General features: G+C 40.2%; 1 protein-coding gene across 1 annotated transcript in view; it reads left to right on the top strand.

Moving 5' to 3' along the window:
* dtn (transmembrane protein 132C dtn) overlaps positions 1–27,201 on the top strand; it is an 877,664-nt gene that overhangs the window by 434,231 nt on the left and 416,232 nt on the right. The window contains exon 4 of the mRNA XM_068226042.1: positions 22,545–22,803. Coding sequence (XP_068082143.1) covers positions 22,545–22,803 — 259 coding nt within the window. The remainder of the gene's footprint in view (positions 1–22,544; positions 22,804–27,201) is intronic.

Here is a 27,201-nt window from a genome sequence, read left to right as displayed (position 1 = left end):
ATATATTTCTTGAAATTGAGGGGAGGCTTTGTTTTACAGCAGTATTACCGGTATGTAAACTGTTTTTAAATTTCAGATGGTAACTTCATATTTGTAATCATATCGGTTTATTCTATAATATTATTGACAACACAAGATACGCTACCTGGATTCACTTTAACGTATTAACCGACTGAATAGCTACTCATACATAATTGTTTTTAATCTACTGTCTGCTCTGTGTGCACACGCAAAGATTGTAAGCACACGACGCCACTGATGTGTATAATATTATATAAGAAACTAAACTAATTCTTGGCAGGTTGTAAGTATAATACGACATAAATATCTATATATATAAAGTAGCTTGTCCTGACTGACTGACTGACTGACTGACTGACTGATTCATCATCGCCGAGCCAAAACTACTGGACATAAAGAAATGAAATTTTGGGGATATATTCATATTAAGATGCAGGTGCTCGCTAAGTGAGGATTTTTGGATATTCCGTCGCTAAGGGGGTGAAAATGGGGGTGAAATTTTAAAATGAGTGTGTTTATATCTCAAAATTTTAAAAGTTTAGAGATGTGAAAATTGGTAATTAGAATCTTCTTTAAAAATAAGGAAACAAGTATTTTTTTTGTTTTCAGACAATCCCAATAGGATGGGTGAAAAAGGGTGAAAAAGGGGTTGAATGCCTAATCAGGATACCGGTGCTTATATCTCAGAAACTGAAGATATTACAGACCTGAAAATTGGTACTTTTGATCTCTTTTAAAAATAAAGAAACACGTATTTTTTTGTTTTTGGAAAATCCAATTAATGGGAGGGTGAAAAGGGGGTGAATTTTAAAAATGAGTGAATCTATATCTCCAATCTTTTGAAGTTTGCAGATGTAAAAATTGGTATTTAGAATCTTCATTAAAAATAAAGAAACACGAATTTTTTTGTTTTTGGAAAATCACAATAGGAATCGTGGAAAGGGGTGAAAAAGGGGTTGAATGCCTTTAATGAGGCTACTTATATCTCAGAACCTGAAGATATTACAGACCTGAAAGTTGGTGTTTGGGATCTCTTTTAAAAATAAAGAAACACGTATTTTTTTGTTTTTGGAAAATCCAATTAATGGGGGTGAAAAGGGGGTGATTTTTTAAAATGAGTGTATCTATATTTCAAAACTTTTAGTGTATGGATATAAAAATTGGTATTTAGAATCTCCTTTAAAAATAAAGAAACACGTATTCTTTTGTTTTCGGAAAATCCCAATAGGAAGGGTGTAAAAGGATGAATAATGGGTTGAATGCCTTTAATGAGGCTACTTATATTTCAGAACCTGAAGATATTACAGACCTGAAAATTGGTATTTGGGATCTACTTTAAAAGTAAAGAAACACGTATTTTTTCGTTTTTGGAAAATTCAAATATTGGGGGATGAAAAGGGGGGTGAATTTTTAAAAATGAGTGTGTCTGCATCTTAAAACTTTAAAATTTACAGATGTAAAAATTGGTAGTTAGAATCTCCTCTAAAAATAAAGGAACACGTATTTTTTTGTTTCCTGTAAATCCCAATAGGAGGGGTGTAAAAGGGTGAAAATGGGTTGAATGCCTTTAATGAGGATACTTATATTTCAGAACCTGAAGATATTACAGAACTGAAAATTTGTATATGGGACCTCCTTTAAAAACAAAGAAACACGTATTTTTTAGTTTTTGGAAAATCCAATTAATGGCGGTTAAACAGGAGTGACAATTTGGGGTGAATTTTTTGAAAGGCTATATCTACAGAATATCTTGGAAACGTAAAATGTTACAGACGTAAAAAGTGGGTGTTTGGAATCTCCTGTAAATGTAAAGAAACATAGGTGATTTGTTTTTGGAAACTCCACGTAAGGGGAACTCAGAAGGGGTGAAATTTCAAAATGAGAATTTTTACAGTATATGTAAAAAAACTTACCATGTTACAGAAGTGAAAAATGGTATTTTTTATCTCTATTAAAAATAACGAATCGTGTATTTTTAGTTTTCGGAAATACCACTTGGGAGGTGGGGGGTGGGTAAAAGTGACTGAAAATGGTGTTGAATTCTTTTAATTAGGCTACTGATAACTCAAAAATGAAGATGTTACAGACGTGAAATTTGATATTTGCAATCTGCTTTAAAAGTAAAGAAACACGTATTCTCGGAAAATCCAATGAAGTGGGGGGGGGGGGGGGTGAAAGAATTGAAAATTTAATTGACTTAATTGTATGAGAATGCATACATCTAATAAAAACTAAAGTTGTTACAGACGTGAAAATTCGTATTTAGATCTCCTTTAAAAACAAAGAAAAACGCGTTTTGGTGGGGAAACCATCTTGGAGGGTGGGAGTGTAAAGGAGTTGAATTCCTTTCATGGGGACACATAAATCAAAAACTGAAGAAGTTAGAGTCGTGATAATTGGTATTTAGAAGATCTTTTACTATTAAAGAAACAAGTATTTTTTGCGGGAAAATTCACTTAGGGGGGGGGGGAAGAGTAGTGTGAAATGAAGTGAAAAAAGTAAATTATTTTTATGGGGATACTTATATCTCGAAACTGAAGGCAATAGACGTGAACATTGGTGTTTGGAATCTCCTTTAAACATAAAGAAACAAGCCTTATTTTAATTTTTTTTGGGGGGGGGGGCGGGGGAGGCGGTAAATAAACTTAACGGCGGTGGGGTGTAGAAGGAGGTGAGACCAATTGATTTTACTGTTATTAATGTACTTATAAGTATCCTCCGTTGCTCAGGCGGCAGCGCGATGGCCTCTCACAGTTGGGTTCCGTGGTTCAAATCCCGGTCACTCCATGTGACATTCGTGCTGGACAAAACGGAGGCGGGACAGGTTTTTCTCCGGATACTCCGGTTTTCCCTGTCATCAGCCCTTCCAGCAACACATAATAGTAATAATAATAATAATAATAATAATAATAATAATAATAATAATGTTCCGGACCGTCGTCAAATGTGCGGACCGCGCTGGAAACGGCTCCTGGACGGGTAATGACTAAGAATGCAGTCCGGCCGCGGGTTCAGTGCCACCAAAGCACCCAATATGACACCACGCCGGATCTCCTGAAGGATTTTATACATACTAAAATGATTATAGGAAAAGATGGCAAAGATTTACGGACCCAACTGACCGGGAGGAATACCTGAGCCTAGACCGGGAAGTACGAAATCGATTGCTGGAAAGGAAGATTGAAAAATGGGAGGAAACGTGCCGTAATCTAATAGAAAACGAGTCAGATCGGGAATTTCGGCGGATTATATATCTAAAACAATAAGCATCCAATTATAAATTTCAGTATAATACCGTAGTCCGCCTCTGTGGTGTAGTGGTTAGCGTGATTAGCTGCCACCCCCAGAGGCCCGGGTTCGATTCCCGGCTCTGCCACGAAATTTGAAAAGTGGTACGAGGGCTGGAACGGGGTCCACTCAGCCTCGGGAGGTCAACTGAGTAGAGGTGGGTTCGATTCCCACCTCAGCCATCCTGGAAGTGGTTTTCCTGGAAGCGGTTTTCCGTGGTTTCCCACTTCTCGTCCAGGCGAATGCCGGGATGGTACCTCACTTAAGGCCACGGCCGCTTCCTTCCCTCTTCCTTGCCTATCCCTTCCAATCTTCCCATCCCTCCACAAGGCCCCTGTTCAGCATAGCAGGTGAGGCCGCCTGGGCGAGGTACTGGTCATACTCCCCAGTTGTATCCCCGACCAAGAGTCTGAAGCTCCAGGACACTGCCCTTGAGGCGGTAGAGGTGGGATCCCTCGCTAAGTCCGAGGGAAAAACCGAACCTGGAGGGTAAACAGATGATGATGATGATGATGATAATACCGTAGCGAAGCACGGGTATCTTGCTAGTATTATATAAAACAAAACCCATGACCCGTTCACTACATGAAGAGCCTAAGGCTTGTCAAGACGGCTGCTGCCTAGCCGAGTAGTCTTTGTATATTGGAATGTCACGTGGTCAGCTTCATGACCACCCCAGCCTAGGGCGTGGCTTTCCTTGTGCGGTCAGTTCGTTACTTTGCATATCAGACAGCCTCTCAATTGACCTCACAGTGCTGAATGAATCACTGTTCATCCCTCAGACCGAATAAAAACCATTGTAGAGCCGGCATTCAGATGTGGTATCTCCAGGAACAACGTAGAAACCTTACAGGACACAATATAATATAATATAATATAATATAATATAATATAATATAATATAATATAATATAATATAATATAATATAATATAATATAATATTCTTCTGATGATTTTATCGCACCCTGGTGGGGTCGTGGTTGCGAACCTTGTCGCATATACAGATTTGGCACTGTCCTATGACTGGATGCCTTTCCTGAAGCCAAACCTATGTGGACGGATGTATTCACTACTAAGTGTTTCTGTAGGTATGTAGTGTTGTGTTGTATTATGTGTATATAAAGAACAGTGTGTTGGGATAAACACAAATATCCAGTCCTCGAGTCGGAGTAATTAATCAGACTCTATTAAAATCCGTGACGAGGGTGGGAATCCAACCCAGGATCCTCTGAACCGAAAAACTCGACGCTCGAGGTAATTTAATGTAAAGCACTGCCTATCTGAAACTATAAAGGCGTGCTCCAATCACCTGGAATGACGAGGGTTCGATTCCCCGTCAAACAGTTCAGAAATTTAGAAAGGAGTCTTTCATGTCCGAGGTACATTAATAATAATAATAATAATAATAATAATAATAATAATAATAATAATAATAATAATAATAATAATTCAAAGATCACCGAGTGGGGTGGCCATGCGTGTTAACGCGCTACGGCTATGGAGCCAATCTCTTCATTCGAGGGACGAGTGGGTTCGAATCCCACCGTCGGCTGTCCTGAGAATGATTTTCTATGATTTTCCATTTTCACTTCCAGGCAAATGCCAGAAGAGTTCCTGTTCATTGGCCAAAGCCGATTCCTTCCACCTCCTTATCCAATTTCATTCACCATCATTCATTTCATCTTCTTTAGCTCCTCAACTGAGGTTGGCGTCAGGAAAGGCATCCAGCCGTAGAGACATGGCTAATAATTTCACCTCATCCCCGACCCCGTATCAGGAAACGTGACTAATAGGTAGGCATAGGAATATAATAATAATAATAATAATAATGTTATTAGTATTACGCCCCAGTAACTATTTTGATGTTTTTCCGGAGTCCCTGAGTGCCAAGATTTTGTCCAGCACGAGTTCCTTTACGTGTCAGTAAATCTGCCGATACGAGGCTGGCGTATTTGAATACCTTCAAATAACACCGAACACGCCAACTTGACCTCGGAAGACCAGCGCTCTACCGTAAGTCTGAGATGACACACGACTCTGGGGTACATTCAGCCTTCAACAGAACTAAGTACCAGGTTAATTCTTGAGGGCAATCGTGGCTGGACATAGGCATAACACTATTTTATTTTTTGTGCCGAGGTTTCGAATAGTGGAGGCCGTTTCGTTCCGCTCCTCCATAAACCTTCCTGGCCAGTACCGAGATGGCTTTGCTTGTCTATAATATAATATAATATAATTTAATTCGTGGTGGTATCTCGACTAGGTGGTGTGATCTAAGTTTGACGAAGGTGTTAAGTGTTTTCGTCTCAGTGATCTGATACGCGTAACCAAGTGTCGAAACTAATTAATATGGTGGCGTTAACATGATGGGACTTGTGCAAGGCGTAATTGAATCTGCGGGTGAAGTAGATAAGTTTTGTAATTGATATCTCAAGCTCCTTGTGAAGGAGTCTAGCGGCAGTGCCATGTAAAGCTTAACGCAAAGACCTCTTAGTACTCAGTCCAGTATATCCTTTAAAATACTGATTAAGCACCAGTTTCGTATCCTCTAGGTGGTAGGATCGAAACCTTACAGAGTAGGGTAGAATTCAGGAGTTCTTAGTACAAGAGACCATAGTCCATAGTATTATCCCTTTTATAGCGAAATTACGGCGCATTATGCACATTACGTTGGTAGATGATGGTGATGATGATGATGATGATGATGATTATTATTATTATTATTATTATTATTATTATTATTATTATTATTATTATTATTATTATCCCACCGCTTTCTCGATACCCTGGTGGAATCGCGGATAGGAACATTGGTGCACATTTAGACATGCCCCGTTGTACAACTTGATGCCCTTCCTGACGCCAATCGTATGTGAGGTGATGTATCACTATTATGTGTTTCTGAAGTGGTTGATAGTGTGGTGTATTGTGTGAATATAACGGGGCGTGTATTGATACAAAGAAATTCACCCAGTCCCCGAGGCACAGGAATTAGCCAGAAACGGTTAAAATCCCCGATCCAGGCAGGAATCGAATTTGGACTCTTCAAAATCTCCGAACCACCGAAAAGTAGGATGGTGAAGAGTGGGATATTCTCACAATTCTCTCCTCGATTGTATTCCCGAGATTGAGTTCACTCCATCTTCAAATTAATAAGTCTTCGGACGGAGCATGACAAATTCCAAGAACATGTCGTATGACTTGCTTCAGAAGACGAAGTCATCAATAGCATACAATATGCTTTCTATATTGGACGAGTGCTTCTCTGAACATTGCATTGTAGGACTACGAAATGTCATTGGGTGAGAGCACTTCGCTATTCTCTTGATTGACTGCAAATACCCAGTGGCCGCAGTTGCTAAGGATAACGGGCAGCTCTCCACTAAGTGAACTATGTTTGCAACACCAATTTGATTTCAACGTCAATCAGTCTGGCCAACACGTCAATACAACTAGTAATGAATAAATCGGCTGTAGAGTGTATAAGCCTTTTTATGGAACGACAACCCGTTGTCACGGCTCCATCGGTCAGGCAAACTAATTGACAAAACCAGGCACAATTAATATTTCTTTAAAGCTATTAACATCTTTGTGTTCGCTGAATATTATGATAATGACAGTCGAAATCAGTTAAATTCAGGCAGTTGTAGTGGAATGCAGACAACAACTTGTTTCATCATTGTCCATTTGCACACCTCAGCGCAGTCTCTCGGGTGATGGACCTAACACTTGCTGAAATGTTACAAGGTAGAAAATTACACATCCAGATAAATAAATAAATAAATAAATAAATAAATAAATAAATAAATAAATAAATAAACTAAGGAGGAATTATACTGACGTACTATAACACCAACACAAAGTCATGGGTATTTTCCAGAACACCTTATTTCTCCCGGGTATTGAACCTGAAAATCATTTCAAGCAGCGTTGTTATTTTGAAGTGCATGATACGACGAGCAAAATATACAGGAATTGAAGAGAGAAGTTCAGCTGAAAGTATATTCAGGTATATCTGGGTTGGTTTTTTTGTTTTTGTTTTTTCAATGAAAGTTTTGCAAACAATTTTCGATATTTGAACGAAGATCCGATTACTTGCATAGTGGAGAAAGGTTTACAATAATGACCACGACAAAGAAATGTACAAGAAATACCTTGAGATCCGCCACCGTAGTCGAAGGTTAATGAGCATGCCCACCGCAAGATTGGGCCAGGTTCAATATCCTCTTTTTAAGCCGAATAAAAGACTGCATTTGCAGCCTGGAACCTAACTCCTTCAGGCAATTATTCATCGTTTAACTTCCTCAGATGTTGGTCGGTGCTGGGGTGGTAACTAAAATACAAACCACGGTCGATACGTTCCTCATCGCAGACCCAATGAAGGCTTCCGAGTCCATACATTTGCAGATTTATCTAGCACTGTTGATCTCAGTGACCGGGACTTCTTAGATACAGCAGTAATATTAATGATAATAATGATAATTATAATAATAATGATAATAATATTAATATTAATACCAGTAGTGGTTTCCCATCTTCTCACCAGGCAAATGCTGGGGCTGTACCTTAATTAAGGCCACGGCCGCTTCCTTCCAACTCCTAGGCCTTTCCTATCCCATCGTCGCCATAAGACCTATCTGTGTCGGTGCGACGTAAAGCCCCTAGCAAAAAAAAAAGAACTCCGTTGTCGGTAGACCTGAAGATGGTTTTCCGTGGTTTCCCAATTTTACACCAGGTAAATGCTGGAGCTGTACCTTAATTAAGTCCACGGCCACTTCCTATCCCATCGCCACCATAAGACCTACGTATCTGTGTTAGTGCGATGTAAAGCCAATTGTAAAAAAAATCCATTTGGGTCAGTCGTGCTGCAATAGTACATTCTGGCTTAGTGACGAAAGCTATGTCAGACTTTTGCATTATTTTTTTTCTATGTTTTATTATAGTGCTGTTATCGTTTTTCACGGTACCATTCCAACCGCTTAACCTTCAGTTGTGCTATCTGAGGGTCCAACCAGCATCCAGAATGATAATTTAACGGACAGACAGACAGACAGGCAGAGAGGCAGGTTGGAAACGTGTTCGTTTCTCGACGAATTCAGTGCTTTCACGACGGAGGAAATCAGTCACAATTTTGGTATAATGTTTTGTTACCTCATTAGGCCTCGGTCCTGTCTAGGTAGTTTTCCTTCCCATTCAAATAAACATTGGGCTGTCTGCACATTCCGATGATACGGGACTGGATAAGTTACAATGTTTAACATTTAAGAGTGTAAAGACATTTAAATTCCGTTCATGAATGATTAAACATTGTGCTCATCCATACAAAATTAAGTGACTTACTGCTAAATGTACTGCAGTACTACGCTTCCGTTCTTCCTCATTAATTTGTTTAACAGGAAGAAAGTGTTTCTTCACTGTTTGAACTAAGTCGCAGCTGAGATATCCCCACCGCTCTTTTATTCTCTCAGGAAATCTTTCCTTCCAGTGGATTTTTTCCAGCACTCTGACATTTTATATATGTGTCGCGATAAATGTCTAGCAAAATGTTTACAACCAAGCTACAGTACATATGAGGAGTGTCTATTCAAAAGATGCTATTTCCAATTCTAAAAATCAAATCAGTATTTCGTCCACATCAATTACAGTAGTTGAATATTATCGATTGCCGTGAGCAATCCAGACCAGCAAGATGTAATTCCTTAAAAGTTGTACCAAACCTGATCATGGGTACGTTCCATGTGCCTTTTATTACACGTTTTATTGCGTCTTTCCTCATGTTTCTTATAGTGAAAATAGCGCCTTTTGAACTAACACTCTACAAATGTTTAAGCTTGGAGCGTAACAAGTCGGCAGAATGTGTATACGCCCCAAACCAGTGAAGAGAAAAGGATATTTCCAACTGATTTTGAAGGCAAGGCAACGTTACCATCATAACTTCCGTGAATGATTTAGTGCAACCTCAACATATCTTAACCCTTAGGAGAATCGATAAACGTCGCGAAAGATTTTCATTATAGATATGGAGTTACAATAACTTATGAACACGAATAGTGCCGTATGCAGTTAGATGGTTAAATATGTCTGGAGCAAGTTAGAATTTTTACGCTTAAAGTTTGATTGGATACAAGACTAACCTGGAATGGGATACAGACCACATGATATAACAACTTCTGAAGTGAAAAATGGAAATACTGGGTAAGACCCATATCTGCAGTGAGGGGAAAAGTTCAAAATAAAAGTAATTATTGGGCTCAATGATTTACCTGACAAAAGTTTTACTTACATACAATTACTAATTATTTTTCAATAAGTACTCAGTAAAATTACAATTACTTCACAGAATGCGAGTAGTTAGGGAATACCTAATATTTTTTTCACGTGGGAATGTAATGATACCACAGTTTGCGAGGAAAAATACATTGCTTCATTTTGTGTGTTTTAGCATACAGACATTGCTTCATTTTGTGTTTTTTAGCATACAGACATTGCTTCATTTTGTGTTTTTTAGCATACAGACATAAAGTGGCTGTCATCACTAAGTGAGACTAAACAAACTTTCAAAATCTTTGTTCCGAAGCAATGTTTGCGTGCCACATTAGTGTTTTCTTTACTTTCAGCATAACTAATTCAATATACTTTTTCAAACAGGTGAATCGAATTTCCTTAACCCCTTCGCTAACTTCCGAGTCCATTCTCGAGCACGTAACCCCTGTGGCTAAAATAACATGCATGGTATCCCCTGCCTATCGTAAGAAGTGACTAAAAGGGGGCCAAGGACTCTCAACTTGGGAGCGTGGTTGGCAACCACGGTTCCGCTAGCTGAGTCTGACATTGATTCTATTTAATTATTTCAGGCTCCTCGGCTATATCTTTCTTATCCGACCTCCCTTGGTCAACTTTTGTTCTTTCTCGACCCCGACAGTATTAGGTTCTTTAGGCCTAGTAAGTCTCGTTTTACTCCCTTTACGGCCCTTCCTTTTCTTTAGGCGATAACTTCACTTTTAAAATATTGGACCTCTTCCATTTTTCTTCCGGTTAGTGATACTAACCATTACTGAGATATCTCCATTACCCTTTTATACTCTCAGGAAATATTTCCTGCCGGTGCAGATCTCCATTTTTCTCTTAAAACAATAATCACCACCACTGTTACGACGACGTACTATACGATTATCTAAATCTCAGCCAGTAACCAAAACAATCTGCAAGTAAATGAACGAGTGCGCGTCGTACACTGGAATCATACTGTTGCGAGCGCTGGGGCGATTTATATCTATTATTATAATGTATCGATTACTAAAAAAGTTAAAGTGATTCAATTACTTTTACTCAATTGCTTCCCAACTGTGCATATCTGATATGCGATATAAAATTAGGCATATACAAGGCGTAACAATAAGGTACAGTCAAACTTTCAGGACACATTCCTCACACGTAAAAGAAAAAAATGGTACACGGACTTGCCAGGAAACGCTGAATTTACATGTTAGAACTCATTTTACACAACTCTACATAGTACACTAATCATGGGAAACACATAGGAACAGAACTTACTAGCACACCACATGAAACTCTTTGTTACATGAAATGTTCAAAATGCCCTCAGTTAGCATTGATACATGCATCAACCCGCCGTCGCGTTGAATCTCAGATGGTTTCGCAGCCTTCCACAATACGGGGACGAAGACTCTCAAGTTGTGATAGTACATAATATATCACACCCTCGCACTATATATAGAAGTGAGAGATATCATTGTCAATATTCGATTTATTGTTATTATTATTAATATTATTATCAGTATTTCATTTATATATTTTGTCATTTATATTTGTAAGCTGGGAGGTCTCCATATGTGGTATGAGTAATTTGTTTTGTACAACGGCTGGGAAATCAATGCTAAAATTGAACTTGGAAAATTTGGATGAGTCATGTGTATATCCCAGTGTTTGATGAGATGGACTTGTTGTTGTAGTCGGAAAGTTCTATGACTCATGTGAACACCCCAGAGTTTGTTATTGTCATGGGATCAAGAAGAAGTTCAGGGCGTGATCTTGACTAGAGGATCTACTCATGATTGGCTGGCCAGGATCAATCTCGACGTATCTTTTTGAGAGGAAGGGGAATGCTGATGTCTATTTAGCATGTGATCAAACGGCGGGAAACACACACTGGTACGGGAATCAAGTAGTGCTGACACACGATACGGGATTGAAACTGGATACACGCTACTGGAGTGACACTGCTGCGCTATACTGGACTGGACTTCCAACGTTTTTGTCTTTTTATGTTTGTGGAACGTGGCTGACGTACAATTGTGGAGTGGTTAGGCACTATGTATTGTAGCACTTGTGGCGATCTGGTATTACACGTTGCTGAAAGCTGGGAGGGGCTATATCTCAGACTTTCCATAATTTATGTTCAGGAACAACAAGCGTGTGTTGCTCAAATGTATATATCTTTAAAACAAGTGTTAAAGTCAGTGAACACAGTATTATGAGGTACAGTATCTGTGTGATATTATAATTGCCGATTATGAGAATCGGCAAGTTGTGTTGATACAGAGACAGTGAAGGGTTCTTATCTACATATATGTACATTGTTCAACGGACTAACTACAAATGGTGGTTTAGTTCTCGCTTTCGTTTTCCCACTGTTTTCATTATTGTTTAAATATGGAGTCTCCCAGTAATATTTTGTGTGTGTATAATATGTATATTTTGGTGTGTTGATGAGGTGCTCATGCACGGATTTTATTGAGAATATAGTTATTTTAGAATCAGTGGAGTTATTGATGAACCTAGGTACAGTTCCTATCTATTTAGCCGTTTTCAGAAGGTCAGGTAAGGCCTGAAGCAGATGTAGCAGTACGCAGCATTATGTACACGCCCTGGGAGATAAAGAATTACCATGCTCTATCTAAATTCGAGGGATCCATTCTCGTGAACTCTGGCGCCCATACTACGGACATTTCGGTTAATTATTTCTATTAAGTGTTTGAGTAATTTTATTTATTCAGTCATTTATTTTATTATTAACAGTAAAGTTACAAATTGCACCCAAGTGTGGGGCAGTTATTATAGTTAATTATTATTTATTCGTATTTATACGAAGAGTTATACTGTATATTGTACAGTGGTTCGATACACAAGAGCTTTCAAATTATGAAACAAAAAATAAAAGTCTAGTGGATTTTGGTGCGGATAGCGTAAAAGTTATGGACTTGGTCCACCTTGGAATGCAGAACACTGGCGGTGAACTCGTGAATTAAAACTTTATCAGACGTAACCAAGAGACCATACGGAATACTCCAGGAGTCAGTGCGGCGGCGGGTCGATGCATGTTTCAATGCCAATGGAGGGCAATTTGAACATTTCATGTAAGAAAGAACTCCATGTGGTATGTTGGTACGTTCTGTTCCTATGTGTTTCCCATGATGAATGTAATATGTGTAGTTAAAAAAATTAAATGTCGTATGGCTGTTAGTGCCGGGAGGTGTTCGAGGGCTTCGGCTCGTCAGGTGCAGGTCTTTTGATTTGACTCCCGCAGGCGACCTGCGCGTCGTGATGAGGATGCAATGATGATGAAGACCACACATATACGCAGTCTCTGTGTCAGGGGAAGTAACAATTATGATTAAATTACCCAACCCTGCCAGGAATAGAACCCGGGACCCCTGTGACCAAAGGCCTGCACGCTAACCGTTTAGCCATGGGGCCAGACACTATGTGTAGTTGTAGAAAATGAGTCCTAACTTGGAAATAAACCGTGTCCAGACCCGTGTCCATATAACACATTTTCTTCTTCTACGTCCTGAAATTTTTCGCTTACCTTATGTTTACACCTTTTCTATAAAATTTCGTGGAAATGTCTAGCAGAAGGCGTGTTGGGTTCATCCGGAAGGAAATGGATACAATTCATCTTCGGGAAGATGAAACATTTACATATGGGACTTTCACTTCTGGAATGACGTATGGCCCTGGGCCTGATTCAGCCTAACCAAAAACATGAATACGAATTCCTGGGGAAAAGAGGCAGGGGTTTGGGGGTCCTAGCATACAGCCAATCACTGTATCCCATTTAATGCTGAGGTACCATGGACCTTCATGGGCTACGCGGAGATGGCTTTACTTTTTATAAAATATTAGGCTCTGAACTTTAACAGAAAAAATCATAATAGCAGGAAGGTGGTTGTGATTTGACATTAATCTGCTGTATTATGAATGGGTAGTATTTAGAACATCATCCAGGACAGTTCCAAACTGATATGGAATAGTTTCGCTCTTGCAGACGGAAGAGAGAGCAGAACTCCATAGGGCAATCTATTGCTGAGATTTAATTAATTTTGTCGAGTAAACAACAGATGTTTCACCAACATCATACGACATGGAGTGTCAAATGGACTTTCGTCCGACCTTCAAAACTACCACCACCCGGATTACAGAAATTTTCAAGCAAGAGTGCAGGAAGAACTGCAACATCTAGCGAAGTATCCAGTCGATCAATATAGCAGGGAAGTATCTATTCAATACCTGTCGTAGTTACTATAGTTGCCAACTCTTAACATTCCTATACCTTCCCTTCCTAATGCTTCTGAAAACCTCAAGATCTAAGTATGACAGAAAATAAAAAGAGCAGTTATTTTAGCTGTCCATGGTAAAAAAAATGAAATGGCGTATGGCTGTTAGTGCCGGGAGTGTCCGTGGAAAAGCTCGGCTCACCAGAAGCAGGTCTTTTAATTTGACGTCCGTAAGCGACCAGCGCATCGTGATGAGGATGAAATATTGATGAAGGCGACACATACACCCAGACCCCAGGCTAGCGGAATTAACCAATTATGGTTAAAATTCCCGACCCTGCCGGGTATCGAACCCGGGACCCCTGTTAGCAAAGGCCAGTACAATAACCATTTAGCCATTGAACAGGACGCTGCCCATGTTGATAATTACACTGCACGGTATCCTGTCACAAATTTGGCTAAGCTCGGGGTAAAGCGCGTGGTTACGTTCAAAAACTGGGCAACAAGAAAATCACTAATCAACACCTTATACTAAAGAGTATATGGACAGTAAATACGGATAAATATCTACTGAATGAGAACTCAGGTAAATTTAAACTCGTGTCCTCATCCCGAGGTGGTGCAGCTCTTTTCAGGCACACCCCCATTGGAGGTGAGCTGCATGTACCATTTTAACCACATACCAGCCCTCGTGCCATTCTTAAATTTCTGGCAGTACCGGGAATCGAACCCGGACTCCCGAGGACGGCAGCTAATATTGCTAACCGTTATGCTACGGAGGCGGGCAGGTATACGGGTAAGATGGATTTATTCCACGAGAAACATGAAAATCGCTCATAATAAAGAAAGCAAATGTAAATCAAGTATAAATTAAATTAAACTCGACCCCAAAATCGGTCGTGAGAAGTGATCCGCACATGAACATTACTACATAACAACAACTTATATAAAGAAAATATGGTTATCAACCCGAAATTATAATAACAATATTACATTGGAGTTGGGTATCGTTACATAATTTTGGATATGATGACTGCGCCGTTATATCCGTAAGTCGGTTGCCCGTAGGCTCGATCTAAAACCGTCTATTAGCTGCGCATGTGATAATTGATACACTAGTATTTGGTTTGACTAAATGATGTATATACTCGTACATTCCGAAATTCGGATACAAAGAAATATAACTTGTTCAGGGCTGTCCCTAATTTTCCCTTCCAAAATAACACCGATTCCAATAACGGGTCCGTAGCCATTTGCAAATGAATTGCGACAGAGCCTACTTCCCTTTTAACCAGCCATCGCGCAAACATGACTCCATATACAACGCTATGCATCGTCATAAACAGACAACAAACACGCGACAAAAATGACACCACAACGTATAAACACAAAATACCTGTAAGAAATAATAAATACAAGTAGATATATTGAAATAAAATAGATAAAGTCGTCGGGATTACATCTCGACATATTCAGTCTCTGACAGCTCCTGTCTCGACCAAAGACAAGCTCGTTCTCTTCCACATGGCCTGGACGATCAGCTTGATATTAACACACATTTAAATAACTGGTAGAGTTCCGAGAACTAATGGCTCCGCTCGTAAATAATTTCTTGAGAAAAAGGCGCGCACAGCACACAGCTGACTAAAAATGCATCCTTGGGGGCATAACAGTCTTGTCGGGCTCAAGGCCGAATCTCTTCATTGTATCACGACACAAATATTCTCTCCCGACATCTAGGCACAGCCAGTGCAAATTCAAGCAAATCTCAGGCTGGCACATTAACACAATTATTTTATGTGTTCCCAATAAACATCACGGCTGAAACTGCCTTTTTCATATTCATTTATTCCCATTAACATAGCACGGCATTTCCAATCTTTTAAATCACTTGAACTCACCTGCCCCGTAAATAGAAGATCCTTCTCTATTTTCCAACGATGAATAGAAAATATATATGTCACACAATCTCGTCACAGCTCGAAGTGCATGCGTCATGCATACGATGACATCCTGCTCTATTTGCTGTCTCTAACCTGTTCTAAAAATCACGCAACGCTGACGGTGTGAAGCCTATTCAATAATACAAAGACTTTCCCCAACAACTCTATCTAAATATCATCACACCAGGGAATAAAATACATTAATAAAAGAAATAAAATAAAAAACACACCTAACTAGCTAATATACTTTTTCCTCTTGTACCCATCTGAATAAACTATATACTCTGAACACAGGTCTAACACATGCATTACGACCCTGAACAAATTTACTATTATTTCAAAATTGAACAAAACAAGTGCCTGATGGCAGACATTTAATTAACATTTAAGTTACTTAAGAATCCCAATACTAGCTCGACTATCACAATATGCATGCTAAAATAAAAAACTTAGGACTCTCCATCAGCATCGAATCATATGACCGCTATGTCATGCTCGCCTTTAGCCCATCACAGCTGCAAACATCACGGGTTTAAAGGTCTTCCACTCGACTCCTGGTGATGCCATGGTTGTCTTCTTTTTTTCCTGGAATCATCCGCAATAATTTTAGATGTTAGGATCTCTTATTCACCGCTTAGCGTGAACGTACACACGATTATGACCTTAGATTACGATTAACTATAATCTACGCGAAAAGAAGTTAGTCCCGATTTGCGTGCAACTAATTTAAGGGGCCAAGCCCGGTCAAAATCAGTCCTTCTCAGCGGTAATTATGTATGCGGAACGCACACGTTAACTCGCGACTCGCGGACGCGTATACAAAGTTTATACTGGTGAGCTGGTCTACAGTTATTTAATGCTAGTCTATGAAGCTTACATTTAATTGTAATTAGATAAATTACAAGCTACGCCAGGTCGCACTTGGCGTCTCATTAACATCAGATAAGAGAGCACAGTATCTGAATTTTGAAAGTCTCAAAAAATAATACTTAGCAAGTTTTTGTAACGCACTACGCGTACTACGATCACCGTATTGAGGACACCATTAAGAATACGCGACTCAGAACGAATCAGAGAATGAGAAACGAATGTGAACGCTTCCCCCTCCACGAGGGATATATAGGCTTGCCATGACGCCACTGCCGAGGTGATTTCCCAGCAAACATTGCCGCTGGCTATGTAACGGCCGATGAGGAAGCAACGGCCTAGGCTATAACTTCGCACTTTTATCATAATAGCACAATTAGTCGTTATTATGGCGTCCTGGTCTATGGTAGTTCTGTTCTCAATTTCATATGAAGTCGGACCTGTGGATTCTAGCTCAGCGGCGGATATGTTGGTTTAATTTCGGGTGATAACAGCCTTTTATTTTCTTTACTAACATTTTAACGTTGCACTGACATAACCCGCTTTGCAGTGACGATGGGCGATGATTCAATATACTGTACGTTCTTATAAGCAAAATTCAAGCTGATAGTTTTACATGTTTATTTTGTGATCACAGCCGTGGGATCTCCAGTTTTACGTGGAATTCGTACCATAAGAAATGTAAGAAGAAAAAGAAATGCTTTTGAAAGAAAAGTAGACTAACACTAGATCTCAATCAAAAGCAACCACCTTCGGTGTGATAAATTATTCAAGATGATCAGACATGCAACCACTCTAATAGATACCGGAACCGTATCGCCATTGGCCTATCACCTAGGCGACCGTGGTTTAAATTTAGACAATGAAAATGGGGTTTATGAAATAAGAGTGACGTTAGTGTTAGTCTACTTTTCTTTCAAAAGCATTTCTTTTTCTTCTTACATTTCTGTAATTTAAATATTGCGGGTGGTGGTGATGAACTGAGTGGCTTATCTGCTAGTTTCCCACCCAGAATGCTGAGGTTAAAATCCTAGTTTGAGATCCTCGTGTACAGATCACTTACGGGTGTCAGTTCGAAAGACCTCTCCGGAGGACATACATCATTACTTATTACCACCACAGAGACACGCAGCAATCAGAACATCCATCCACATAGGGTTGGCATCAGGAAAGACATCCGGCCCTAAAACGGACCTAAATCGAAAGAAAAAGAACCAGGTGCCGACCTCAGGGAATTTGGAAAAGGGCCAGGAAAAAGAAGTATGTCATTCGTATGAAGGATTTAAGAATTATCGTCATTTTACTGATAGTTAAGGAATATTTCACATATCACTTGAGGAGAAAGGAGCGAGCCAACAGCAGGCGGCCGGAAGGGCCTTGGATAAACATCGCACTGGGCTATGTGTCAGGAAGAAAACAATTTATCGTCTGCGAAAACCGCTATGTGATAATGTTTTGGTAGAAATATTGAGCCGCAGCAATTATGTCATTACGAGCAAGAATTCATTTACTCGCACAAAATTGAACCTCAGATGACAGAACCTTACCGGCCTAAGTTCTAAGCTGAAATATTTCTAATAGTGGTTTTCGCAGGCGCGATGACGTTATCTTATAAGCTCTATCAATATAAATTAAAAATTGCTCCCATGCGAAGCTAGGGTGCGTCGCTCGTTTTGTATATAAACGTAATTTTCGTATCATCGGTGAGATACTGAAATTTGGCAACTGGCTTCCTCGTTTCAGATGGTTCCTGTGCAAAACCTTTCCATGCAACATTTTGTGTACGTGGTTTACGAGGAGGGATGTAGCTGTAATATTCGCGCTTCTTGCCTAACTCTGGATATGATGACTAATTAGAGAAGTTCCGCCCTCACCGTCTTGGTCTGTGGCACATTGTGGGAACACCAGCGCAGTATTCCTCTCGTAATATCAAACCCTGCCTCTATTTTTATGTTGCCTATAGCTACATTATGTTCTCTGAAACGAAACACACATACCCTTTAATATACATTTTCATTATTAAAACGTACAGTCATTCAAACAAAGAATGGATGCATAGTGTTGTATAAGATCCTCACAGGTACACTTTTGTCAGAATCAATTGAATCTGTATATCAATGATTGAATGATTGTCGAGGGTGTCCACAGCATTTGAATCTAAATAGACCGAGAGAGTTGGTTAGTGGTGTGCAGCTGAGAGCTTGCGATCGGGAGATAGTGGGTTTCAAACCCACAGTCGGGAGCCTTGAAGATGAATTTTTGTGGTTTTCCATTTTCACACCAGGCAATTGCTGGGACTGTACGTTAATTAAGGCCACGGCCGTTTCCTTCCCACTCCTAGCCCTTTCCTGTCCCATCGTCGCCATAAGACCTATCTGTGTCGGTGCAACTTAGAGCCAATTGTAAAAAAAATGAATCTACGTGGGAGGTGATTTGTATTCTTATTATCATAAAATTACGACTAATAAAACATTAATAGCGACAGGAATACACACGGTCATTCCTTTTTTGAACGAAAATACCGTACATAAGAATCACAGATTCTGGAGCATGTATTTTACAGTACAAAACGATTATTATTATTATTATTATTATTATTATTATTATTATTATTATTATTATTATTATTATTATTATTATGTCCGACTCGTTGGCTGAACGGTCAGCGTACTGACCTTCGGTTTAGAGGGTCCCGGGCTCGATTCCCGGCCGGGTCGGGGATTTTAACCTTAATTGGTTAATTCCAATGGAACGGGGGCTGGGTGTATGTGTTGTCTTCATCATCATTTCATCCTCATCACAACGCTCAGGTCGCCTACGGGAGTCAAATAGAAAGACCTGTACCTGGCGAGCCGAACCTGTCCTGGGATATCCCGGCATTAAAAGCCATACGACATTTCATTATTATTATTATTATTATTTCGTTTGGCAATTAGTAACCAGTTTCTTACCCGTTCGACTCCTGGCCACTCCAAAGATTTTAATTCTGGTCTGAAAGATGGAGGTACAGTCTTCACTTAACATGATGAGACCAACTGAGGAGCTGGCTGATATGAAATGCAGTGGACATTTATCAAGAAAGTCAAAACGGATGTCGTCACATAGTCTAAGTGAAACTCTAATATCTGCATGCCATAAGCCAAGCAGTACAGACCAGGATATTGTCACACAGTCTACGTGGAACTAAAATATCTGTGGGCCATTAGCCAACCAGTGCAAATGAGGATGTCACCACACAGCTTACGTGGAACTACAATATCTGCAGGACATCAGCCAACAAGTACAGAATACACCATCTACGTGGAAGTACGATATCTGCAGGCCATCAGCTTACCAGTGCAGATGAGGATGTCACCACACAGTTTACGTGGAACTGCAATATCTGCAGGGGATCAGCCAACCAGTACAGACGAGGATGTCATTACGCCGTCTACGTGGAACTACGATATCTGCAGGCCATCAGCCAACCAGTGCAGATGAGGATGTCGCCACACAGTTTACGTGGAACTACAATATCTGCAGGGCATCAGCCAACCAGTACAGACGAGGGTGTCATTACACAGTCTACGTGGAACTACAATATCTGCAACATCAGCCAATCAGTACAGATGAGGATGTTGTCACACAGTCTACGTGGAAGTACAATATCTTCAGGACATCAGCCAAGCAGTATAGATGAGTATGTCGTTACATAGTCTACATGGATCTACAATATCTTCAGGACATCAGCCAAGCAGTACAGATAAGGATGTCATCACACAGTCTACATGCAACTACAGTACCGGAAGACCATTAGGCAAGCAGCACAGATTAATATGTCATCACACAGTCTTCGTGGATCTGCAATACCTGGAGACCATCAGGCAAGCAGTACAGATGAGGACGTCATCACACAGTCTACATGGAGCGTACAATACCTGCAAACCATAACGCAAGCAGTACAGATGAGTATGTCGTCACATAGTCTACGTGGAACTACAATATCTGAAGACCATCAGGCAAGTAGTACAGGTGAGGATGTCATCACATAGTCTGCGTGCAACTCTAATATCTGCAGGCCATCAGACAAGCAGTACAGATGAGTATCTCGTCACACAGTCTGCGTGGCACTACAATACCTGGAGTCCATCAGCCAAACAGTGCAGTTGAGGATGTGATCACACAGTCTACGTGTAATTCTAATATCTGCAGGCCACTGGGATGGGCAGCAAATCTATTGGCGTGCCAAGACCCTTAATCGGTTGTATGTGCCACGGTGGATCATTTGTCGCCTTGTTCTGCCCTTGTGAGTCAACCCTCCGACGAGGGCGGACTGGGTCTTCCGTTGATATTACACTGCATGATTGATAGTTGTATGGATGTTAAATGTCATATGTGTTGTGTGAGTTAGAGGAATGCCCCGGAGCATCAAAATTACCCAATCCCTGGACCAAGGGAAGTAACTGTCCATGATTACAATCCGATGACTCTGCACTGAAAAGAAAGCGACCCTGAGACCCAGAAACCAAGAGTCTGACCAATCAGTCACGCAGCCAGACGACTACGACGACGACGATGATGATGATGATGATAATGATAAAGATGGTGTTTGTTGCTGTTGACGCTTAAGGGGCCAAAACTGAGAGAAGTTTAAACCCTAGACACAAGATATGTAATTACATTTGAAACTACCAACCGATGAAAAGGAGTGGTGTTTGGTATGATAACTAGTAACTAATGCAGGATGATTTTTGTAACCTTCTCCGGTAAAACATAAACACGAAGAGTAAGAAATGAGAGATTGTGAACTCAAAGAATCAGCCAGTCACATGTTACAATTTTTATCAGTACAAACATTCATACCGGTGCAAAATGAATAAGTACCTAGTAGCAAGATTTTTTTTTATAACTTGCTTTACGTCATGCCAACAGAGATAGGTTTTATGGCGACGATGGGATAGGAAAAGGATAGGAATGGGAAGGAAACTGTCGTAGCCTTAATTCCTGTAGAAATGGGAAACCACGGACAACAATCTTCAGGGTTCAATGCTATCTCCCGAATGCGCGCTCACAGGTACGCGCTCCTAACCTCACGGCCAACTCGCTCGGCGTGCAGCAAGACTAAAGACTATACACAAACCTTTATAAAATACACCCTACAATAATTTTATATAGTCACCTTAATAACCAGGGGCTGCTTTGCCGAGGCGGTAAAGCGTGCTCGGTTCACCCGGAAGAACGTGGGTTCGATTCTTCGCCAAAGTCGACAAATTTAAGAGACTGTATTTCCATTTACGGAGGTGCATGTGGCCCTGAGGTTCACTCAGCCTGAACCAAAAATAAGTATCAAGTTAATTCCTGGGGGCAAAGGCGCCCGGGTGACGAGCTAACCACTGTTCCCCATCAAGTGCCGAGTTTAAGGATATTGGAAGCCTTTACATTCCACCCCTCCCAGAGCCTTCATGGCCTGTACGGAGATCACTGACGTAAATAACTGCTTGAAAAGACATATAACTCTTTCTGTTTCTTCAACAAACGAAATAGCATAATATAAATCTCACAGAAATAATTCAGTTTATTGGAGAGTAGATCTTTTGTTTTATTTGATGGTATTCTTGTGATATCAAAAACTTAATCGTAAACTGTATTTATAGTATGTAGGAATTACAATTTTTGTTTCATTTTTATTTGAGAAAATAATAGACCGAATTAATCGGATGAATTGAATGTTATCAAAGGAAACAAACTGTTTTAAATGAATATTTTTGTAGTGCATTATTCTGTCTATACAACAAACATTTGCGTACAGCAGTTCAAGGTACTAAAGCATTTTGACTCTAGTCGTAGTTAGACGGTGTGGTGTAGGGTGCTTATTTAACTGTAGAGTAAAGATCCGAATAGTATATCGAGAATATATGTTTGTTTTAGGGTGGAAGAAGTGTTCACTTGGCTGTTAGAAGTAGCTGAGGACAGTTCAGACCTGTGGGATGGTGGTCGCATTGTCTGGAACGTGCGTTATGTCTTGGAAGGAGCCGAACAGCCTGCACGCTCCAGCGGTCGGTCCCACAGTCACCACGGCGCTCATCGCCCCATGAGGGATGGCCTAGTGGAAGAAACTAGGAGGAAAGTGACTGGAAGACTGGAGATCCAGAAAGATGATATACAGGCCGTGTTGCCCATCTCCAAGGTAAGTACCTCGGAACTGATTAAAAATCTATATTTCACAGACTATATTTAGTTATCTTCCCCAGAACTTCGACCATAAATTTTGGTATATGTCGACTACGAAATTTTGCAACGTGGTAATTCAATTTGCCTTATCCAATGGTGGATGCACATCTTGTCGTCCTGAATGATTTACTACCACACTATAAGAGTTCGTTTTTGATTTAAACGGATTGGACATTTGTGATTAGTGCAATGTCTCATTCTTCCTTCACTGCTCATGTTGCAAGTCTACTTTCATCATTTTTTGAAATTCAACTTTGACCACTATTTGAAATGTATGCAACTCCTATTTGCGAGATGTCTTTCGTACCAGTCAAATGTAAACTTTCTGTCGTTCTTCTGAGCGCAAGATTTTCCATCAGCTGCTAATTTTCACATATGATCTAGACGTTGTATAGCACTTTACGATATCAATAGCACTGTGTTTTCCCGAAATGGGACTCGGATGTGTTCCACGATAATCATAGGTCTCTTCATGGATTAACCTCTTGTTACTAACACGTGCTAGTATAGCTTGTTGTATCCGTATCCCGGTAGAATAATTTCGTAGTTGACGATCTTTAGAGAATGGTACAATGTTAACCCTGCACAACTCTTCAGAATTGCGCTGGACACACCAAGGATCCCCAGAGATGGCATTGATGACACCCAGCATCCGGAACGGGTAAAGCAAACGAAGAAGATCCGTAAATACTTTGAGGTAGGATCACTAACCTAGAATCGTGCCTGTAGAAATCTATAGCAATGTAAACTATTCTGAAATCAAAATATCTGGTGTACAGCCGTGACAGTGAATCTAGTTGGCATTTTTTTGTAGTATCTCATGCCATCTCTTTTCAGTTTCGACTAATTTAATTTATAACTGTTATGTTCTTCAGTCTGCCGAAACTAATTTTTATTAATAAATTTATAAACTATCTAAAAAGGAAAAACATGCGGTAATAGTATTTTACTAGATTAAGAAACAACTTAATTAAAATAGAACGACATGTTTCTTTCTTAAAGGAAAAAAACCCACGGCATTACAACCCTTGAAGGGCCTTGGCCTACCAAGCGACCGTTGTTCAGCCCGAAGGCCTGCAGATTACGAGGTGTCGCGTGGTCAGCACGACGAATCCTCTCGGCCGTCATTCTTGGCTTTCTAGACCGGGGCCACTATGTCACCCTCAGATAGCTCCTCAATTCTAATCACGTAGGCTGAGTTGACCTCGAACCATCCCTCAGGTCCATGTAAAAATCCCTGACCTGGCCGGGAATCGAACCCGGGGCCTCCGGGTAAGAGGCAGGCACGCTACCCCTACACCACGGAGCCGGCTCCTTTCTTAAAGGAACGTCATCAGATTCTATCAGATCACACTCAAATATTTATAAATGGATGAATATTTACGTTTATTTCTGTTTAGATACTTTATATGCATTATATACTGGAGTGGAGACAAAGCAGGACGTCATTCCAGATTTCAAGTTCCTAAGTAATTATGTTTCTTTAATTCGGTTTTGTAATTTAACCAAACATTTTTCCCGATCGTTTCGGTTAAAAGTGTTTCGGATCACGGAGGTTCTACTGTAGTTACAAATAGAGGATTTTGGAGGCATTTCGTGAATTCTCAGAGGCTTTTAGACGGAACTCTGACAGACATAACTGTTTTTAATGAGATGTATGCGTATGTATGTTACATTGAAACCATTTTTATTCCTTAACACTTCTTCAAAAACCACTCGCGTATCGGTATAACACTACTGTAATACGACCTAGACAATCTGAACACACTCTGGAAAAGTATGGCCGCTGATGGCCTCTGCCTTTTGCGAAAATGCTGCCATCTGGCAAGTTTTGTATTAGTGGTAGTACCGGGCGAGTTGGGCGTGCGGTTAGGGACGGGCAGCCATGAGCTTGCATCCGGGAGATAGTGGGTTCGAATCCCACTGTCGGCAGCCCTGAATATGGTTTTCCGTGGTTTCCTATTTTCACACCAGGCAAATGCTGAGGCTGTTCCTTAATTAAGGCCACGGCCACTTCCTTCCCACTCCTAGTCCTTTCCTATCCCATCGTCGCCATAAAACCTGTCTGTACCGAGCTCGATAGCTGCAGTCGCTTAAGTGCGGTCAGTTTCCAGTATTCGGGAGATAGTAGGTTCGAGCCCACTGTCGACAGCCCCGAAGATGGTTTTCCGTGGTTTCCCATGTTCACACCAGGCAAATGCTGGGGCTGTACCTTAATTAAGGCCACGGTCGCTTCCTTCCCACTCCTAGCCCTTTCCTGTCCCATCGTCGTCATAAGACCTATTTGTGTCGGTGCGACGTAAAAGCAACTAGCAAAAAAAAACCTGTCTGTGTCGGTTCTACGCAAAGCAACTAGCAAAAAGGATTTGTACTAAATATGGCATTTGATTAGGAATTATTTTTGCGCAAATGGAAGGGAAACTTTTTGTTTGAATTGTGTTAACGTATGGTCAATACGTTCGTTTGAATAATTTTTCCTATTTGCATTAACACGTGGTAAATAAGCTCATTTGGAAATGTTTGATAGATTTCCAACTTCTTTGAAATCATTTAAGAAAAGACTAGGTAAACAACTAATAAGGAATCTGCCACCTGGCTGACAGCACTAAATGCAGATCAGTGATCATTTAATTGAAAAATCCTCATTCTTTTTTGCTAACCAAGCTTAAAAATTCTAACAAATTGTACGAAATTACTTATTTGTGTCAGGCTCCCCACTTTCATCTATTCTATCCGACCTTCCTTGGTCATTTCTTGTTCTTTTCTGATCCGTACGGTATTACGTATGGAGGGCTAGAGAGTCCTTTATTTTCATGTCCTTCGTGAACATTGTCTTTCTTTGCCGATACTTACATTTTTTCTAAGTATCGGATCCCTTCCATTATTTTCTCTCTGATTAATGTTAGTAGAAGATCGCTGCCTAGTTGTACTTCCTCTTAAAACAATAACCACCACCACCTGTACGAAATTAAAGGTTACGTACCTGTAAATTTGGGCTAATAAATGCATTGATATGAGTTCCTCGAAGTACAGACAGTCCTAAATGCAGATGATTGACTTCATAGAATCCTTCATGATTCGTCAATTATATTATAATAAGTAAAAAAACCCTAGTCCTCATTCTTTCTGCTAACAAAGCTCGAAAAGTCTAATACCTTACACAAAACAATAGGTTACGTAATTGTAAATGTTGTTTTTACAAGTTGCTTTACGTCGCACCGACACAGATAGGTCTTATGGCGATGATGGGAGAGGAAAGGGCTAGGAGTGGGAAGGAAGCGGCTGTGGCCTTAATTAAGGTACAGCCCCGGCATTTGACTGGTGTGAAAATGGGAAACCACGGAAAACCATCTTCAGGGCTGCCGACACTGGGATTCGAACTCACTATCTCCCGAATACTGGATAGTGGCCGCATTTAAGCGACTACAGCTATCGAGCTCGGTAACTGTATATGTGGACTAATGAGTGTACTGCCTCGGATTTCTGAGTAACTTACACGGAAATCATGCATTGTATCGTATTAGAGCTTTAAATATTACTTTCATCAATTGAATTATTCTATTTTAGGTTAGCGGACAAACTTCTATAGTATAGATGGCATAAGCAGGCTGGATTCGAACATGAATGCCCTCATCAGCTGATCAACGTAAACAAACTAGTCGTCACCATCACCAAAGCGAGAGGATTATGGGAATAAAAGCGGCCCAGGCCATAGACACTGCGAGAATGAGTTGTGATTGGCCAGGTCGTATTGTCGTAGTGTTATACCGAGACGCTTGTCAAAAACCCAGTATCAACGGGGATATTTCAAATTGCTTATTTCATGCTTCCTGCAAACAACCCCCCTCCCACCCCACCTTTTCATTTTAGGACTCTGTAATGATCCTAGAATTTATACTTGAGTTGGTATATTCTAAATATAAAATTTGGATGTAACCTCTTCTATAGTTTCCTCATCATTAGCGTAAAAGCGACATATAGACAGATAAAAAAATATATTTCTCATACACACTTCTTCAATCAGAAATTCTGCAAGACAAGTGACAATGAGACATTTTATATACATCAGCCTCTGACCAAATATTGCTCTCACAGTGATTTAATTAGTAGTATATCACTCACAAGGGTAATAATAGGGAATTAAAGACCGTCTTCATATCCCCCCATATTAAGTCACACTCCACCACAAGAACGGTATCATATTTTAAAGTTCCTGTTTCAGACCCTGCGCGTGCATCATCAATTCTGAGTATAGTTTTGGCCTGATTTGTTCTTATACACTCGCTGGTAATGCTGATACATATATCGTTTCAAGTTCCGCAACACATATCCAGATCTAAATAATTATAGTCAC

Source organism: Anabrus simplex, chromosome 2, assembly GCF_040414725.1.
Source record: "Anabrus simplex isolate iqAnaSimp1 chromosome 2, ASM4041472v1, whole genome shotgun sequence".
NCBI lineage: Eukaryota > Metazoa > Arthropoda > Insecta > Orthoptera > Tettigoniidae > Anabrus > Anabrus simplex.
This window is presented reverse-complemented; position numbering and strand designations above follow the sequence as displayed.